Below are 20,841 nucleotides of genomic sequence, written 5' to 3'. Positions count from 1 at the left end.
AACAAAGGAGGCCCTGAAGAAAGCTGTGTCTGCAACTCAGCTGCGACCCTGAGCACCGCATGGGCACTGGCAGCTAAAATGACGGGGTGTGGAGGACAAGAACGCCACCACCGGTGGGCAGCACCTGCCTAACCAAAGCCACAGCTGCATCCATGCAGTTGTTCATGTTTTGCTAAAAGGAAGGTGACCTACATAGAATTCTGAAGACTGTGAATAAAAAATGTAATTTGACTAACTCTTCACTACTAACCATGAAAGAGAGAAGGTCAGTTGTCATGAGCCGTCCGGGTACCAGGGAGAGTTTTGCTGTGGGGGCTAAGACCTGTTTCCCCCGCATGTCCCAGCACTCTGACTTCAGCCTCACCGGGCAAAGGATGACTGGGCTTCACCCCAGCACTGCCTCTGGGGGTGGGGCAGGCAGACGGATGACCAGCACGCACAAGCAGGAAAGTGGGCAAACAGAACACGCTACCAGAGATGTCCAGTCACGGGATGCTCTTTCCCCCACAGACTTCTACAATTACCACGGACAGGACCTGCTCGGTACTCAGTACATCAGCTTCCGAGCTCTGAACAAATAATGCTCCAGAACAAATAAAAATATGCAGAAGATAAAAAAAAAAAAGTGAGACAGAAGTGGCCCTGACAAATCCAAAGCCGTACTTCAAAGTAATAGAATTAAAGCAGTACCCTAATCTTTTTTATTATTTTTTTTTCTTTATTGATTTTTAGAGAGAGAGGTAGGGAGAGGGAGAAAAAGATAGAAACATCGATGAGAGAACATCAATTGGCTGCCTCCTGCATGCCCCCCACTGGGGATCAGGCCCACAACCTGGGCATGTGCCCTGACCGGGAATCAAACTGGTGACCTCTTGGTGCAGGGTCAACACTCAACCACTGAGCCACACCGGCCGAGCAGGATCCTAATCTTTCATCCAATAAAGCAACAAATCAAATAATCAGGAGTTTAGAAACAGACCAAAAAGACACATTTTTAAATTTTGCATCTGAAACCACTGATAATATAATAAATTAATAAATACACAGCATTAGGAAAATTAACCATAAATGACTGTTGGGGACCAAAATGATACCCGCATTACATTGTTAAAATTCTAGATAATTTGAATGGAGAAAAGACTTAAATGTGACTTGTGGCCATAAAAATCCTAGAAAAAATGTAAGCAGCAAAATCTCAGACATCACACACAGCAGAATTTTCATTGACACAACACCTAGGGCAAGACAAACAAAGAAAAAAGATAAGAAATGGGACTACATCAAACTAAAAATCTTCTGTGCAGCAAAAGAAACAACCATCAAAATGGAAAGGAGCCCTGGCCGGTTTGGCTTGGCAGTCGGAGTGTTGGCCTGTGGTCCAGAGAGACCCGGGTTCGGTTCCCGCTAAGGGCACGTACCTCTGTCGCAGTTTGGCCCTGGCCCTGGTTGGGTCGTGCGGGTGGCGACCACTTGATGTGTCCCTTTCACGTCGATGTTTCTCTCTCTCTCCCCCTCCCACTTTATCTGAACAAAATATCCAAAAAAATGATGTCCTCGGGTGAGGATGAAAAAAAAAAAAATGGAAAGGGAACCCACTGTACTAAAGCACATAATCGCCAATGATACATCAGATATGAGGGTAATTTTCAAAATATATAGAGTGCTCATACAACTCCACAAAAGGAAGAAAAAGAACCCAATTAAAAAATTGGCAGAGGACCTAAATAGACACCTCTCCAAACAGGACATACAAATGGCCAAGAGACATATGAAGAAATGCTCAGCATCACTAATCATCAGAGAGATGCATATTAAAACAACTATGAGGTATCACCTCACACCTGTCAGAATGGCCACCATCAACACATTATCAGACAACAAGTGTTGGCGAGGGTGTGGAGAAAAGGGGACTCTAGTACACTGCTGGTGGGAATGCAGACTGGTGCAGCCACTATGGAAAACAGTATGGTGTTTCCTCAAAGAATTAAACATTGGTTCCATATAAACTTTTGGAATGTTTGTTCTAGATCTGTGAAGTATGTCATTGGTATTTTGATGGGGATTGCATTGAATCTATAGATTGCTTTGGGTGGTATGGACATTTTAATGATGTTAATTCTTCCAATCCATAAACAAGGTATGTGCTTCCACTTTTTTATATCTCCCTCTAATTCTTTTTTCAATGACCTGTAGTTTTCTGTGAAGAGGTCCTTTGCTTCCTTGGTTAAAGCTATTCCTAGGTATCTTGATTTTTTTGCCACGATGGTAAATGGGATTGTTTTTTTAGTTTCTCTTTCTGTGGTTTCATCATTGGTGTGTAAGAATGCCATTGATTTCTTGACATTCATTTTGTATCCTGCTACTTTGCCGAATTCATTTTTTAAGTCTAGTAGATTTTTTATTAAGTCTTTAGGGTTTTCTATGTACAATATCATGTCATCTGCAAATAATGACAATTTCACTTCCTCCTTTCCAATTTGGATCCCTTTATTTTTTCCTCATGTGTAAATGCTGTGGCTAAGACTTCCAGTACTATGTTAAATAGGAGTGGTGAAAGTGGGCATCCCTGTCTTGTTCCCGTTCTTCAGGGAAATGCTTTTAGTTTTTGCCCATTGAGTATGATGTTGGCTGTAGGTCTTTCATATATGGCCTTTATTATGTTGAGATATGATCCCTCTATTCCCACATTGCTGAGCATTTTTATCAGAAATGGATGCTGGATTTTGTCCAATGCTTTTTCAGCATCTATTGATATGAACATATGTTTTTTATCTATTCTTTTGTTTATGTGGTATATCACATTTATTGATTTGTGAATGTACCATCCTTGCATGCCTGGGATGAAACCCACTGGGTCGAGATAAATAATTGTTTTGATGTATTGCTGGATCCGATTTACAAATATTTTGTTAAGGATTTTGGCATCTGTGTTCGTCAGAGATATTGGCCTGTAGTTTTCTTTCTTTGTAGTGTCTTTATCTGGTTTTAGAATTAGAATTAAAAAAATGAGTTTGGAAGTGTTTCATCTTCTTGGGTTTTTTGGAATAGTTTGAGGGGAATGGGTATTAGATCTTCTTCGAATGTTTGGTAAAACTCCCCTGTGAAGCCATCCGGGCCTGGGCTTTTGTTTGCTTGGAGTTTCTTGATTACATCTTCAATTTCCTTAGTTGTTATTAGTATGTTCAAGTCTTCTATCTCTTCCAGGTTCAGTTTTCGGAGGCTGTGTGTTTCTAGAAAGTTGTCCATTTTTCCTAGATCATCCAATTTGTTGGCATATAATTGTTCATAGTATGTTTCGATGATCCTTTGTATTTCTGTGGTGTCAGTTGTTACTTCTCTTTCATTCCTGATTTTGTTTATTTGGTTTCTCTCTTTTTGTTTCTTGGTGAGTCTAGCTAAAGGTCCATTGATCTTGTTTATCTTTTCAATGAACCAGTTTTTTGTTTCATTGATAGTTTAATTGTTTTTTTAGCCTCTATGTCACTTATTTCTCCTCTGACCTTTACTATTCCCTTCCTCCTACTAGCTCTGGGTTTTTCTTTTTGTTTATTTTCTAGTTCTTTAAATTGTAGGGTTATAAAGTCAATTAGGAATTTTTCTTGTTTCTTGAGGTAGGCCTGCAGTGCTATGAACTTCCCTCTCAGGACTGCTTTCTCTATGTCCCATAGATTTTGTGTTGTTGTATGTTTGTTTTAATTGGTTTCCAGAAAGTTGTTAATTTCTTCCTTGATCTCATTAGTAATTCATACCCACAGCAATCTTGAAAAAGAAGAACAAAGTAGGAGGGATCACATTTCCAGATTTCAGGTTATATTACAAAGCCATTGTAATCAAAACAACCTGGTACTGGTACAAAAACAGGCAGATAGATCAATGGAACAGAACAGAGAACCCAGAAATGGACCCAAGACAATATGCTCAATTAATATTTAACAAATGTGGCAAGAGCTTACAGTGAAGTCAAGACAGTTTCTTCAATAAATGGTGTTCTAAAAATTGGACAGCTACTTGAAAAAAAAAAAAAATGAAGCTGGAACACCAACTTACATCATACACAAGAATAAACTCAAAATGGAAAAAAGGCTTAAATGTAACTCATGAATCCATAAAAATTCTAGTAGAAAATGCAGGCAACAAAATCTCAGACATCATATGCAGCAGAATTTTCACTGATACATCCTCTAAGGCAACAGAAACAAAGAAAAAATGAACACATGGGACTACATCAAACTAAAAAGCTTATGCACAGCAAAAGATACAATCATAAAAACGAAAAGGGATCCCACTATATGGGAGACCATAATCGCCAATGATTCATCAGATAAGGGGTTAATTTCCAAAATATATAAAGTGATCATACAACTCAACAAAAGGAAGACAAAGAACCCAATTAAAAAGTGGGTAGAGGACCTAAATAGATACCTCTCCTAAAAGGACATACAAATGGCCAAGAGACATATGAAAAAATGCTCAACATCACTAATAATCATAGAGATGGAAATTAAAACAACTATGAGGTATTACCTCACACCTGTCAGAATGGCCGCCATCAACAAATCATCAAACAAGTGTTGGCGAGGGTGTGGAGAAAAGGGGACTCTAGTACACTGCTGGTGGGAATGCAGACTGGTGCAGCCACTGTGAAAAACACTATGGTGTTACCTCAAAAAGTTAAAAGTTGAACTGCCATTTGACCCAGTGATCCCACTTTTAAGAATATACCTTAAGAACCCTGAAACACCAATCAGAAAGAATATATGTACCCCCATGTTCATAGCAGCACTTTTACAATAGCTAAGATCTGGAAACAACCCAAGTGTCCATCAGTAGATGAGTGGATAAAAAAGCCATGGTACATGTACACAATGGAGTATTATGCAGCTGTAAGAAAGAAAGATCTCTTATCCTTTGAGATGGCATGGAGGGACCTGGAGATATTATGCTAAGCGAAATAAGCCAAACAGAGAAAGACAAATACAACATGATCTCACTTATTTGTGGAATATCATGAACAAAGTAAGCTGATGAACAAAATTGACCCTGAGACATAGAAGTAAGGTTCAGACTGACTAACCTCAGAAGAGGGGGTGGGAGGGATAAACCAAAGAACTTGTATTCATATAAGCATAACCAGTGAACACAGACTGTAATGCTGTGAAGGAGGGCAGGGGCGGGAGGAGGGTGTCGATGAGGGAAAAGGAGAAACATCTGTAACAAATTAATCTAAAATTTAAAAATTCTAGTTAGTTCAAAGAACTAGGGAAAAGAAGAAGAAAAACAAACAAAGAAAACTGTAACACATTAAACACAAAACCAAGGAGTCATAAAGTAGGGAGAGTGAGGGGATCGCTCTTATTACATTAGATACCGAGGTGTTGAAAAATATCAGAAAATTGATAATGAGTGGACTGGAGACAATGTTTCTAAAATATGTCACAGAAAAACTTTGAATGCTACTAATATAAGGAAAAGTCATATGAATTGACAATCTAATGAAAACAGACAAGACTATAAACAGGTATGAGCAGAAATTAAGACACATGGATGTCAAATCAATCTATAAAAGATGTTCTGCAACATTAATATTGAAGGAAATGAAAATTAAAATGATATGCAGTTGGTTTTGTTATTCACGGTAATTATGTTCCCAGGGGAAATACAGGTCAGGTTTCTGGAACCTTGAGTCACATTTTCATTGACCAGTCAAAATGCCTCACCATGTTTGATGGGGGTTTCTGTTCACAGACACCTGATTTAATAAATACTGTTGACTGAGTCACGGACGCTGGGCTCACAGCCCACAGCCCTGTCACTCAGGCCTAAATGGGGCTCATCTAACAAGGACATCACAGCCCTCGGGACCTGAGGACCACAGAGGACACCTCAGAACTACACGCGGGGTCATTTGAAACAGTGAAATCGCCAACAAGCATCAAAAGCGGAAAACGGGCAGAAACAGACTGCAAGCAGAAAGAGAGGTGAGTGGAGCGCCCGCCTCTTCGTGCCCAGCTGGGCCAGGTCGCTGGCTGCTCCCTGTCTGTGGCTCTGAGCGCTGCATGGATGACCCAGAAAGCACCGTGGCTATGGATTGGGTGTTAATGATGAGTTTTAGTGAGTAAGCAGTTCACAAACGTGGAATCCAAGGGTAGAGAGGGCCATTTACAACCACCAAGGGAACAGAGTCTGAAGAAATTTTGAGTCCATTGTTGGTGGAGGACAGGGATTTGAAGGGTTCGGTGGAGTAGCACTTGGTATCACTCACCTGTGCAGAATCGGAACTAACACAAATCTGAACAATTAAAACCATGTGCGTAGTACGGCGAGTAACTCCGCCTCTGACCCAGCGCATGGAAACACCAATGTGCATGAAAAGGCCAACATAAGAGAACTTAGGAAGATTTCTTATAGCAAAAGTTATAAACTGTAAATGTCCAGCTTTTAAAGAATACTGAAATGAACTATAGAGTGCATCCATACTGTGGTATATATTAGAGCAATTTCTAAAGAAAACATTAGACCTATATACACAAAAAGTAACACATTCTGTATCTGCTATTGAGAAAGGCAAGTTGAAGACCAATATGTAATATTTATGTCAATAAACCTAACTTATGTTAATATTTAAAGTTTTGCATATAAACTCATATAAAGGTATATTTAAAGTGAAGAAAATAAAGAAAAATAATTGAGTCAGATTATCTCAAGAAATTAGAGAAACTGAAAGAGGAATTTCACTACTTTTCAGATATGGTACTTATTTGTTTTTACTATTTTAAGTAGTATTTTTTTTCCATGTTTAAAGTGATCTCTGTTATTTAAAACATATATCACATAAAGAAGAGTTGTAAAAGTCGAGGACTGTTTTTTCTCTTGAAGACTTACAATTCAGCCTGTTGCATTAAGCATAGTAAACTTTAAAATGTTATTTCTCCTTTTTCAATTTTGTTTTTCTTTATTGATTTTAGGGAGAGAGAAAGGGAGAGGGAGAGATAGATAGAAACATCAATGAGACAGAATATCGACTGGCCCCCTCCTGCATGCCCCCCACTGGCGATGGGGCCCACAATCAGGCATGTGCCTTGACAAGGAATTGAACTGGCAACCTCTTGGTGCAGGGTCAACGCTCAACCACTGAGCCACACCAACAGCCCAAGTGTCCATCAGTAGATGAGTGGATAAAAAAACTGTGGTACACCCTAGCCAGTTTGGCTCAGTGGTTGGAGCATTGACCCGCCGACCAGAGAAAAAAGCTGTGGTACATTTACACAATGGAATACTATGCAGCTGTAGGAAAGAAAGATCTCTTATCCTTTGAGACGACATGGAGGGACCTGGAGAGTATTATGCTAAGCGAAATAAGCCAGTCAGAGTAAGGCAAGTACCACATGATCTCACTTATTTGTGAAAAAGAATGAACAAAACAAGCTGAGGAACAAAATAGACCCAGAGACATCGAAAGGAGTACAGTTCGGACTGACAAACCTCAGAGGAGGGGGCTGGGGGGATGGATGAGATAAACCAAAGAACTTATATGTGTGTATGCACAATCCATGGACATAGACAATAATGCTGCGGGTGGGGATTGGGAGGAGGGTGTCAATGGGGGGAAAAAGAGAAACATCTGTAACAAAAATAAAAATAAAATATTATTTCTCTCCAGAGCTTGTGTTCTAAAGCTAAAGAATTACAGGGAGAAGACTACTGTTATTACTGACCAAAGAAATCTCCGTGGCAGCATCTCACGCGCACGAGCAACCAGCAACCACACTGTCGTCAAACTACCCTCTTGGGAAACGGCTGTCCCGCGGCACCTGTACCGAAAGTCTACGGGCCAGCATGCCACGCTCACAGCGCGCATTACACTTCATCTCGGGGAGGAAGCATCAAGCAAAACACTTCTTTGAGCTGTTGATCTACATTTAGCCAGAAAAGTGGGAACAAAATACTGAAACCCTCATTTTACTTTAATTCAATCAATTGACTTGGTAGTTTAGTGTCTTTGCTTAAAAGGTAATGAATAGTGGCTCATTTCCTTGTGCCTCATCATGGCGATAATAAAAACAACACAGGTATTTTTTCAGCCCTCATTAAAAAATGATGTTTTCTTTTTATCTATTTCTTTTTACTAAGGGTCAGCAGAGAAAGAGCCGTAAAAATTTTAAAATTGAGATGGCGTCATCAAATGAGGAATGAGTTTAATGATCTGAAACCTAACTAAATGTTTTTATTAAAAAATAATGAAGAATGTATGTGTCCTTTTGATTTAAGGGTAGCCACCCTCTCACCAGAAAAGTGAAACACAGTCCTTCAACACCAAGAATTCTGAAAATAAAGCACAAAGAACACACCACCTACATGAAAAGGTGGGATTTTATCAGCACAGCCTTGGATAGGCAGGTGAAAGCGGACAAAAGAATAGGAAAAATTATTGTTGCCATTCTTATTTGCCATTCGTGTGTGTGTGCGCGTGTGTGTGCGCGTGTGTGCGTGTGTGTGTGTGTGTGTGTGTGTGTGTGTGTGTCTGGGGATGGAATGCATGAGAGACAGACGTGAGGAACAGAAAGATGGAAAGAGGGAGACATTAAAAATCCAGAGAAGGTTAAAAACATGTAAATGGCAGAGCAAGATGGTTCCTCTCCGGGATTCAATTTTCTGAATTTAAATGGAAAGATGGGTCTGAACTGGAATCAAGGTGAACTATCCGACCTCTTCTTACTCCCAGCCCATCAAACATCTCTTCATCTAAATAGCTCATATGTGTAAAGTTGGGAACAAGTGCCTGACATTAGACATGCTTTGTATTGTTAGGGGTCTTACTTTATAGCACTGAACTCACCTGTAATCTTTAAGGCCTTTCTGATTTGAAATAGTCCCTAGCATGGGAGTAGGTTCATAAAATGCTCAGTGTGGATAATTGTGTCCAATCCACAGATGACAAAACCTACCCTTTGATCATGTCTGCAAAAAATAAACATGATCCCGGCTGGTGTGGCTCAGTGGTTGAACATCGACACTGCACCAAGAGGTCACTGGTTCGATTCCTGGTCAGGACACATGCCCAGGTTGTGGGCCCGATCCCCAGTGGGGGACACGCAGGAGGCGGCCAATCGATGTTCTCTCTCATTGATGTTTCTCTCTCTCTCTCCATCTCTCTTCCTCTCTCTCTCAAACCAATAAAGAAAAAACTATATTAAAAATAAATAAACGTGAAACTTACAATGAAATTGTTGTTATTATTATTAGCTTTACTGTCATTAGTCCTTTAACCTAGGAACAGGTGATTGGACCCTCTTCTCCATTCAGCTGATCATTCCGTGCGCGAACTCCATGACGCCCTGGGCTCTGGGAGCTCAAAGGACGGTGACTTCACTCGCTCTGCCCTGAGGGTCAGTGTGCAATCCAGCCTTCTCACCAGAATTTACAGTGGCTTCCCCCAATTTCAGTTATTTTTCTCCCTCCCAACAAATGTGCTACCTTTCAGGCCTAGAGAAAGTCACACTTATTTCAGAGCACTGAACTGATGCTGTGATTTCTTCTCTTACATACGTCCTAATGTCTCGGTACAGTGACCCCTCCACGTGACCTGTGTGTCTCTTACATACTGTCCTCATGTCTCAGTACAATGACCCCTCCACATGATCTGTGTATCTCTTACTGAAATCTTTCCCGTTGATCTAAGGCCTGAACCTAGACGGACAGAGAATCCTGAATGTGTTTCAAGCAGATCAGGAAAGTATTAGGGAAGGAATCTAGTTATCCAGGGGAACAGACCTTGAAAATTTTAATTCAAATTTAACTACTAATATATGGAAACTTCGGCAATTTTTATGAAATTCTGCATGTGCAAGAGCATTTAAAAACAAATAAAGAATGCAAGTTTTTCCTTGCATGTTATGAGGCATTTCATTCTTTGAGACATGCAATGGTTTCTAAACCAAGATTTGAATCCAATAGCTTAATAGTCATTTTGTATTAAATCCTGAAGGATTTTATCTGACATAGTCTATTGAAGCTAATTCTGATTGCTGCTTTGTCTAACTTTTTGCTTTCTGCTTGAAATGTACTCAATTCTACTCCTCTGTGCGCTAAGAGAGGGTATGTAGTGTGCTCTGGGGCTGTGGTCATGTTCTGGAAATATGTAACCATCCAATTAGCTGTTTTTTTAAATTTCTTTTTCTTTATTGATTTTAGAGAGACAAAGGGTGACGGAGAGAGAGATAGAAACATCGATGAGAGAGAACATCCATTGGCCGCCTCCTGCATGCCCCCCACTGGGGATCAGGCCCACAACCTGGGCATGTGCCCTGACCAGGAATCAAACCGGTGACCTCTTGGTGCAGGGTCGATGCTCAACCACTGAGCCACACCAGCCGGGCTGCAATAAGCTGTTTTTAAAAATATTTTGTCAGGGGATTTTTAAAGTGTGGTAATTTTTTAAAGGAGATGAATGTATGCCTCATATACTTGATGTTCTTATAATACACTATTCAAAAATTGCCCTGGCCGGTTTGTCTCAGTGGTTAGAGCGTCGGCCTGTGGTCCAGAGAGACCCAGGTTCAGTTCCCGCTAAGGGCACGTACCTCGGTTGCAGTTTGTCCCCGGCCCTGGTTGGTCGTGTGGGTGGCAGCCACTCGATGTGTCCCTTTCACATCGATGTTTCTCTCTCTCTCTCTCTCTGTTCCTCTTTCCCCCTCCCACTCGATCTGTACAAAAAATGAAAAAATGTCCTTGGGTGAGGATAAATAATAATAATAATAATAATAATAATAAAAACTCAGCACATACCTTCTTTTATTTTTTTATTTTTTGCCTCACCCAGGACATTTTCATTCAGATAGAGCCGGAGGGAGAGAGAGGAAGAGAGAGAGAGAGAGAAACATCGATGTGAAGGGACACATCGAGTGGCTGCCACCCGCACGACCAACCAGGGCCGGGGACAAACTGCAACCGAGGTACGTGCCCTTAGCAGGAACCGAATTCGGGTCTCTCTGGACCGCAGGCCGACGCTCCAACTGCTGAGCCAAACTGGCCAGGGCAGCACATACCTTCTTTATGTGCATATAAATTCTTACTCCTCAATGTGCTTTGAAATTCTTTTGGAGTAGAAGGTTTCTAAATGCTAAGAACATAAGAATCATCATAGAACATATAATCATTTTGTGTCTGATTTGGGGATTTTAAGTGTTTTCAGAAGTCTTCGGAAAAGCCTGCATTTCTGCCAGTTGTGTGACTAAGGATAGCACTTACTAGTCGCTGTAGCAAACAAATAAACATTGTGGTTACCTAATTCAACAAGTGTTCGACACCCATACAAAGTCTACCGCACGAGTGCCTGGCTAAGCCATGTTCTGGGCAGTTCCACCCAAGAGGAGGCCCAGGCCAAGCTCCCCATCGGGTGCTTCCCTACCTCAGCGCTTGCACTTACAGACCTGAGAGATCACGGGGACCACACCTTTCCAGGCCTGGCTGCAGTGACTTCCCTGACTCCACCCACCAGGGCCCGTGCGCAGCCTGACCTGCAGGAGGCGCTGGGGTGCACCTTCCTCTGTGCTCAGGAGCGAGGGCAGGCTGTGCAATCTTCCCTCCACCCGCCCTGCAGACACGCCCCTCGAGAGCACAGACACGCCCCTCGAGAGCACAGACACGCCCCTCGACAGCACAGGCACGCCCCTTGAGAGCACAGGCACGCCCCTCGACAGCACAGACACACCCCTCGAGAGCACAGGCACGCCCCTCGAGAGCACGGTGCAGAAGTGAAAGCCTGCAACGAGGACCAAAGTCCTCAGGATACTTCCTTTTATCAAAACTGTCCTTATGAGGATCTTGGGTCAAGAAGTTTGATTTTAAACATTTTCTTATTTGTGTATCGCTCTGTCAATAGAAGTTATTTTATCAAATTATTTATGGAACACATTTCACTCAATCACATGCTTCCTTAAAAAATTGAGTAATAGCCCTGGTCTATTTTGCCCAGTGGTTAGAGCGCCGGCCCATGGATCAGTGAGTCACATGCTCCATTCTGGTCAAGGGCACATACCTTGGTTGGGGTTTGCCCCCTGCTCTGGTCAGGGTCGTGCAGGAGGTGGCCAGTCGATGTGTCTCTTTCACGTGGATGTTTCTCACTCTCCTTCTCTCCCTCCCTCCCTCCCACTCTAACTGAAGATAAATAGAAAACTATCCTCTGGTGTGGATTTAAAAAAAAAAAATGAGTAATAGTTGCCCTGGCTAGTTTGGCTCAGCAGGTAGAGCATTAGGCTGAGGACTGAATGGTCTCAGGTTTGATTCCCAGTCAGGGGCACGTACGTGGGTTGCAGGTTTGATCCTGGATTAGATTAGGGTCATGCCAGAGGCAACCAATCGATGTGTCTCTCTCACATCAATGTTTCTCTCTCTTCCTCCCTCCCTTCCACTCTATCTCTGTATAAAAACATCAGTGTAGCCCAGCCAGGCTGGCTCAGTGGATTAAGCATTGTCCCCCAGACTGAGGGGTCCCGGTTTGATTCCTGGTCAGGGCACACTTCCAGGTTGTGAGTTTGATCTCTAGTAGGGGGTGTGCAGGAGGCAGCCAATCGATGTTTCTCTCTCTCTCTCTCCCTTCCTCACTCTCTAAAAAATCAATAAAAATGTATTAAAAAAAAAATCAATGGAAAGAAATGTTCTCGGGTGAGGATTAACAATAACAACAACAAAATTGAGCAATAGTCAACATTTAGCAATGAGCCAAGATATATATCAGAACTACTCTAGCAAACACCAAAGCACAATATCTCACAACAGTGGATATAATGGCCTTGCCATTGGTGGTGAGGTGTTTCCTGTATTCTGATGTTCTTCACACATTATTTTGTAAAGGATCAGTACTTTGTAGGGGATTGGTTTTGCCAAATAATGTAAGTTACCAAACGCTATCCCAGAAACCATGGTTATAATTATGAGAAACTCTAATACTTAGTCAGATGCAAACTATTATAGTTTCTAACAATTAAGCAAAGTTCTAGAATATAAATATTACAACATATCAGGGAATATTATGTACATATTAGTTTATGAAATTATATCTGTGTACACATAGATTTGGAGTCTCTCTAAAAACACTGAGGCTTGTCTGGCTGGTGTGGCTCAGTGGTTGAGCATCGACCCTGCACCAAGAGGTTGTCGGTTCAATTCCCAGTCAGGGCACATGCCCAGGTGGTGGGCCCGATCCCCAGTGGGGGCGTGCAGGAGGCGGCCCATCGATGTTCTCTCTCATCGATCTTTCTATTTTTCTCTCCCTCTCACTTCCTCTCTCTCTAAAATCAATAAAGGAAAAAAAATGTTTTTAATTAAAAAAATTAAAAACAAAAACACTGAGACATAGGATTTACACAGAAACTTGGCCTGAAATTTTATGTGAACTAATTCTAAAATAAGGATCAGAAATGCAAAATTATCATCCATCTTGGGTTGGTTTGAACTTCACATCGAATTAATATCGTATTGTCTGCTAAACCCACAGGCTCTCGGCATGGCCAGGAACATCCTATGAGCCAAAAATGTACAATAATTTCCTTTTACTCAGAGGCAGTGATCGTTGGGAGGTGGTGACAAATTTTCTAAGTGAGACAACACACTACCTACAAGTTTATATGAGCTGTTATTCAAATTTCTTGCTGAAAACAGATTCATGACTAGGGCACCATATAATTACAAGACTGAAGAGTTGAAACCTCTGAAGATTAAGAACTAAACTAAACTAATTACTGTTATCGAAGTGCGTCATGTCGGGAGAAGCCAGAGACACATCCTGTGCTGTGTCGTGACAGCACTTTGAGACCAAAGCTGTGCCTGGCTGCTTCTCAGATCAGGGTCGACTACGCAGCTCCTTCAGTATCACCCACGTGGTCGATGGCTCCTGCTGAGCCGGTGAGCTGCCTTCACTCATCCTCATCTTCAAGAAAGTCTAGTTTCTAACAGCACTTCCTAGTTTCTTGAGAGAAAAATAACAGTCAATATTTAAGTCCATTCATCAAAAAATATGTGAACTCTCCCTTTCTTTATTATTAAAAGAATTCATCCATCTTCCATGCCAGATACTGGATACAGTTATAATGTTTTAAAATTTATAATCTATCTACTATAGAAAAGAAACTGATACAAAGTAAATATGTAATCATGACTAGGAATCAATTCAAGTAGCAGAAATGGTGAGTGGGGAGAGGAAGAAAGAAATAATAATGTCAGTTTCCCTTGGTAAAGTGAGCTACCACGATCAAACGCAAAGCTGATATTGTTCTTTCTGTGACTCTAGGAAAAGTAGAAAAATATCATACATTGCACTGTCCTCAAACAAATTCAAAATAGAACTACCATACAATTGAGCAATTCCACTTTTGGGTGCTTATCCAAACACGTTAAAACACTACCTCGAAAAGGTATTTGTACCCCTGTGTTCACTGCAGTGTTCTCTACAATTGCCGAGACGTAAACACACACACACACCTTCAACGCATGTATCTCGTGCGTCGTGAATGTTTGATGAAATGAAACATGTGAAGTATGTGGACAAGTGCCTGGCATTTCATGAATGTTTCAAGATTTTAAAGTGAATCAGCTGAGAACCTAAGGCAGAACATTACATCACGGGGTACAGATTTTTTTAAATAGATGAGAAGAATTCGAAATCTCCAAAGTCCCTCAACCATATTGAGGCTATAAAAGAGTTGAGAATGGAGACTGTTAGAGGGTCACGAAGATTTCTCTGAAGAACTCGCCATGCACTCCCCAAGGGGCTGTGATGGCAGTGTCTCTGCATCACCCAGCTGCAGTGAGAACCCTCAGCAGGAGCCCCCGGACAGCTGTCATTCCAACAGGCAGAAGCCGCAGCAAACTGCCTGACTACCCTAGGAAAGTCTGAAGGCAAAAGACAGCTTGTTCAGTGCTAACAAACAAGCTGTGTACATGGCTCAACGTTTGCAGAGCAAGAGATATGGGGATGTTGTCCTGTGCACACTGGGCCAGGTAGACCAGGTGCAGACTTGTGCATAAGGAGAGCCACCGTGAGGACGGACAGGGCTGCACTGGGCATGGTGTAAAAGAACATACTGAGCCCTGGCTGGTGTGGCCCAGCGGTTAGAGCGCCGGCCCACGGACCAGAGACCCAGGTTCAGTTCCTGCTAAGGACACGTACCTCAATTGCAGTTTGTCCCCGGCCCAGGTTAGGGTCATGTGGGTGGCAACCACTCGATGTGTCTCTCTCACATCGATGTTTCTCTCTCTCTCTTCCCCCTCTCTTCCTCCTACTCTATCTGAAGATACATGCAAAATGTCCTCAGGTGAGGATAAAATAAATAAATAAATAATATACTGAGAAACAGGTACATGAAATATAATTTTTTCAACCAAAACTTGGTCCCAAAACCCCCAAACAAAAGTTTTACTCAAATTAACTTTCTTTTTGTTCTTTTAACATTATTAGTAATTAGTAAAACAGAATCATAAAGAAAAAGTAAGTGTCACACCTTATTTTTAACTTAAAAATGTGTTTTCATATCAAAATTTATCATAAAGCCAAAACAAAAAACAAAGGGGGAAACAGAAGCCTATTTACTGAGGCAAATTGTTGGGTTTAAGCTCCTCTGATTAACACTGTTTGCAGCGAGGCGGCTGGTCATCACTCACCTGGGCTCGGAGGACGAACACTGATGTATTTGGAAATAGATCTTCTTGGTAAGAATATATTCATGGCGTTGGAACCATCTAACAGAACTATCTATCTACAGTCAAATATCTGGTTTCCCAAGCTTTTGATTAAGAGAAACTAGTTGGCCCAGCAGGTGTGGCTCAGTGGGTGGAGCACTGTCCCGTGGACTGAGTCCTGGTTTGGTTCCCAGTCAGGGCACGTGCTGGGGTTGCAGGCTCGACCCCAGTAGGGGACATGCAGGAGGCAGCCAATCAATGTTTCTCACATCAGTGTTTATATCTCTTTCTCTCTTCTTCTCTCTCTAAAAAAAATCAATTAAAAACATATTTTTTAAAAAGTAGAAAGTCTTTGACATTCTTCTTGTTTAAAAACAAACACTTTTATACTCTCTCTCTCTCTCTCCCATTTTTGGGGAGAAGCAACCTAATTTTTGAAGGCCTTGTTTCAACAAGGCTGAAAAACAAAACACTTTCAGATAGTTTGTACTGTACTAAATGAGCAAACAGAAACTGAAGTGAAAATGAAGTAGGCGGGGCAGAAGGGGGAGGGCTTAGCCCTAGCCTATCACAAAGCTCACCGAGAAGGACTTGTTTGTAACGTCTCCCCCAAGCTTCTCCTCCCTCTACAAAACAGCTTCCTCTCCCCTTCCAGCAGACCAGCTCCTGGCCCATCATGGTTGCATGTTCCCCACTGCCATTCTCTGTTGTTCCTGAATAAACCCATCTGCTGGGGAGATACTCAGCTGACTATTTGTTTGGTGACAGTACCAATGTCACCTTGGATGTGGAATTTTCCTTTCAGAAAAGACGATTTAAATCCAGAGCTGGCCCTTATTTTTTTCAATCATGTGTGGCTAAAATGCAATTAATAATATAGGCAATTCATTTTTATATATAAAAGGCAGTTCTTTCTCATTATAAGAGTAGTACACTTGTTTGGAAGGTAGGATGAGGATTTCAGATATCAGTAAAATCAAAGTAGCTGGTATACATAATTTTGATCTAATGACTTGAGGTATCAGTTCCACACCTGGGCAGAAATATATCACCTTCATAAAAATAATGACCCAATAAACTGCATACCCAGTGGTATTTATTGAAAATAAAGTATATTTCCATTTGCTTAAGCTTAATAACTCTGTTCTCATTTTTTATTTAGATGCTCCAGGTAATGACTGAGAAATGTGAACAGAGATTACAAAACAGTTATTTCCTATCTTCTAGAAGTTAACAACCCAAGTGAACAAAGAAATCACTCTTCAAGTCAGTGTAAATATTGTGAAACTAATTATATCAGGTCTCCTCTACAATGGTGCCGAGACACCAGTGCATGTACTCTCCAGGGAGACCCTGGAGTGCTGCGCAGTCATTTATGCTACTTGGATTGTGCTCTCGTCGTCCCCAGGGATAGGCAGTGAGTGCTATGCTCACACTAGGTGTTTACTAACGACTGTTGATAAACTGTATCGTTTCAATGGCATTGGCTCTTTAATAGGATTTGCATGGGAGCAAATAGAGGGTAGGACCTTGTATGCTTAAGAAAAGATATGAAATTTATTCTTTCAGTAATATATTTTATAATTCTAAGAAAAACACTCCATTTAACAATCTTTAATAGATTAGAAGGTACTGGTAATGTAATCAACATAGGACTGAGGATTCTGTTGGCACATATGGTTTTACTTAATTTCTTTTTTCCCTAGTAAGTTCACTCTGTTTGTCTCACACCAATGCACTGTAGTGGCTAAAAACATCTTCATGTCTCTCACTCTGCTTTAACGTTTTCATTCGTCTTCAGCTTGGTATTTTTCAAGGCATGTTTTCCTTCCCTGTGGGTCCTTCCCTATACTCTTTCACAGAGCTGGGTTCATATTTCAGAGGATAAAAGGCAGAATAAACAGAAGCAGAATCAGGTAATATGAAAATGCAAATATAAAGATCATCATTGTTCATGTGTGACGATGATCCTTCCAGCAAAATTAACTGTCAAATTTTTCAGTAAAACTATTCAGCTTTTAAAATACGTTTTCACTTTTTTTGGGAATAAAATATAAAATAATTAGAATGTAGAAATGAAGAACAAGCCCAAGAGAGTCCACAAGACCATTTATGTTGGAGGTATTTAACTAATTAGACACACAATGTGTCTGTAGTTCTGTAATATAGGCCCCAGATGAACAAAATAGAGAATGAAATTTAAATATGAACAGCAGAAATGCAAGCCAAACGTGCACTACACCATCGATTTCGGTTTTAGGTTACCATATGGCAAAGAAGACTCTACTACATGCTTGAAAGAAGCACGCTCATGTGTGAAAAGCTGATTTACATAAATGAGTCTGCAGTATATATGCCTTGCACTGGTTAGTATAATTAGTGCAGGAAAGGAGAAATCTAGCCTGTATCAAAAGAAGGTTGTCATTTTAATTGGTAGTTAGTAATTATTTTTAAGTCGTATTTACTCTGAGGAGGGAGTTGTGTCTGAATGTCACAGAAGGAAAGAAAATTAATGCAATGCTATTTCAAATTTACAACTTTGAAAGTGAATACATGAATTTGAAACTAAGTCAAGTCAGAGGTAAGCAGCTTGAGGGTACATATTTTCTAAGAGACGCACACACAAAAATACTTAAGATTCAGGAAAAGGGGATTTGGTCGAATTATACCTGTAGAATCATGAAAATCTTCCTAACCAAGTTTATTGAAAACAAATATCTCACCCATGTTCATTTTTATTAGTTTTTCCTCTTTGATTTAGCCCTTATTCAGTGTTTGACATTTTTAGTTTAATTGTGCATAAAATTATACTTTTTTTTATTAACCTATTATGTTTTGATTTACTCACCCCAATTCATTTATCCTTTAGACTGAATTGCTTATCTCATTTGAGTATTCATAATGTTTGAGGGCCAAAGACAGGTAGCTGCATGATCATCCTTTTAATATTACTAGAGCTCTAGAATTTCAGATCAGGCTTAAATACCAGTCATAGATCTACATAGACACGTGATCTAGACTATATGTTTATGTTGGAAAACCAGAATCGATGATTTTAGAGATAAACAAACGCAAAGATATTCTAGAGAAGAAGGAAGTGCTGCTATTCGTGGTAACTTGGACATTAAAAGAGATACTTCAGTGATTTCAAATCAGTCATCTGAAAATTCCTAATATATTCTAAAGGAGCACAGTGAAATGAGACAGAATATGGAGTCATAAGGAGGGTTATCTACAGACGCACCGCACCGTCTCTGTGAGGAACACAGATCCACCTGTACTGACTCGAGTGTCCCTCTTCGTCCATGGAAGCTGCCCGTGCTTGTCAAAAATGCAGCAAATAAAATGGCATCAGCATGCAAACAAAGTGTGTCTGTACTTACCAAGTATGTCCTTATCCTTAATGACGGCCATCTTCAAGTCTTCCGCAGCGACCACCGTGCACGTGAAAGGGGCCTGAAGGAGCACACTGATCTCCCCGAAAGACTCCTGCTTCTGCAGCTGCCCCATGTAAACCAGCTTTCGGATCTTCTTCTGTGAGAGAGACAGATAAGTGATGTTTGAAGAAACCATGCTCATTTCACGGATAAAAATAGTTTCTATCAGAATTGCTGTTCATAAATCACTTTGGTGTGTGGTATTTAAAATAAACTGCAATTTCATGCACACCAGAGAAAACATTTGCTTACACATGCGCTTAAATTATATTAGAATAGCAGCCACTCCGTAGACAGCTTCAGCCCACCTCAGGTTTCTGGGAGCATTGTCATTTAGTGATGTGCAAATTAAGTTTTTTAATCTGCCAAGATGCTCAGGAAATATGGAACTCAGCCCATTTTTCAAGGTCCTAGGCTGCCACCTTGCACGCCCAGCTTAGCTTAGTATGCTTTCTCTGAAACAGGGATGAGTTGGTGCGCAGTGAGGTGAGAAAAAGCATGAAAGAAACAAACAAAAAAATCGAATGTTGCCCTCAGGATAGGAAGGTGACAGAAAGTCTAAGAAGAGATCAAAAGCCAGCATCTAACCTGAAGATGCGTCACTCTTTAATAAACGGCCGTCTTCACCCTGACTGTCACTGTAAGCAGAACTCAAGTTCACACATTCAGTGAGTTCACTGAAGACGGCCTCACCAGGGACACAGCCTCCATCTGACCCTGTCACTGCACACTCATGCTTGAGTTCTAGAACTTCGTAAGACTGGAACCATGGAGAATGAATGCACTCTTCTGGGTTGGACGTTTTTGCCCAACCTAACACATATGCTCAAATGCATCATGCATTCTTTTCGTGGAGCCTTGGTGTTTCATCATTGGGATACACTTTGTTACTATCCATTCAACTGTCCATGGGCGTTTGGATGACTTAGAAATGTTTGCTCATGAAGATTCATGCAGGTCTCTTCCTAGGCATCTAATTTCATTGATCTTGAGTAAATATCTAGACTGAAATTGCTGGGTCATGTGCTGAGTATGTTTTAGCCAACCTGATATGCTCACAGCAATACCTTGTGATGGCTTTTATTGGCATTTCTCTGATGAATAAGAATATTACTCAGTTTCCAGTGTGCTTATTGGTCATTTGGCATGTCGGCCATTGGTATATCAACAAGTCAATGTATCTTACAACTTGTCTTACATTCTGGTATCTTACAGCTCACTGAGAAGGAGAGAAGAAACCCAACAAAAAACAGTACAAAACATTGAACAGAAATTTCACCAAAGAAGACAAACAAATAATCAATGTCCAATATGCCTGTGAAAAAATATCCGACACCCTTTATTCATTCAAGTAAGTGAATGGACTAAGAGAATACACACATTTGAAACCTACCACTTTCCTTGGAGATATTCGCAGGAGTCCTGTGATATTTCTATAAATGTTACAATGTCCAGAATTAATATAAGCCACAAAAGGAATTACATTCCCACTTTCCACAATCACTGAAAACAAAAGAGAGAATTAATTTCACATGTTCTTCTCTATAAGAAATTATTTTAGATATTATGACATTAAAATGATAATTATTCAATAGCTGTAAATGGTCATTCCTTCATGGAGGCCAGTTTACAGGCAGTACTTGGCATATGATGGAAACTACACCTGGTATCTATGTAGAGGGGAACTTCGACAAGACTTTGGTGGTAGAGACAATGGTGTCAGTGACCT

General features: G+C 40.8%; 1 protein-coding gene across 1 annotated transcript in view; it reads right to left on the bottom strand.

Moving 5' to 3' along the window:
* Positions 1 to 20,841, bottom strand: part of CNBD1 (cyclic nucleotide binding domain containing 1) — a 196,692-nt gene that overhangs the window by 45,503 nt on the left and 130,348 nt on the right. Inside the window, exons 9-10 of the mRNA XM_036263632.1 lie at positions 20,506 to 20,615; positions 19,059 to 19,209 (exon numbers count right to left, since the gene is read on the bottom strand). Coding sequence (XP_036119525.1) covers positions 19,059 to 19,209; positions 20,506 to 20,615 — 261 coding nt within the window. The remainder of the gene's footprint in view (positions 1 to 19,058; positions 19,210 to 20,505; positions 20,616 to 20,841) is intronic.

The sequence above is a fragment of the Molossus molossus genome, unplaced genomic scaffold, assembly GCF_014108415.1.
Source record: "Molossus molossus isolate mMolMol1 unplaced genomic scaffold, mMolMol1.p scaffold_m16_p_16, whole genome shotgun sequence".
Classification (NCBI taxonomy): Eukaryota; Metazoa; Chordata; class Mammalia; order Chiroptera; family Molossidae; genus Molossus; species Molossus molossus.
This window is presented reverse-complemented; position numbering and strand designations above follow the sequence as displayed.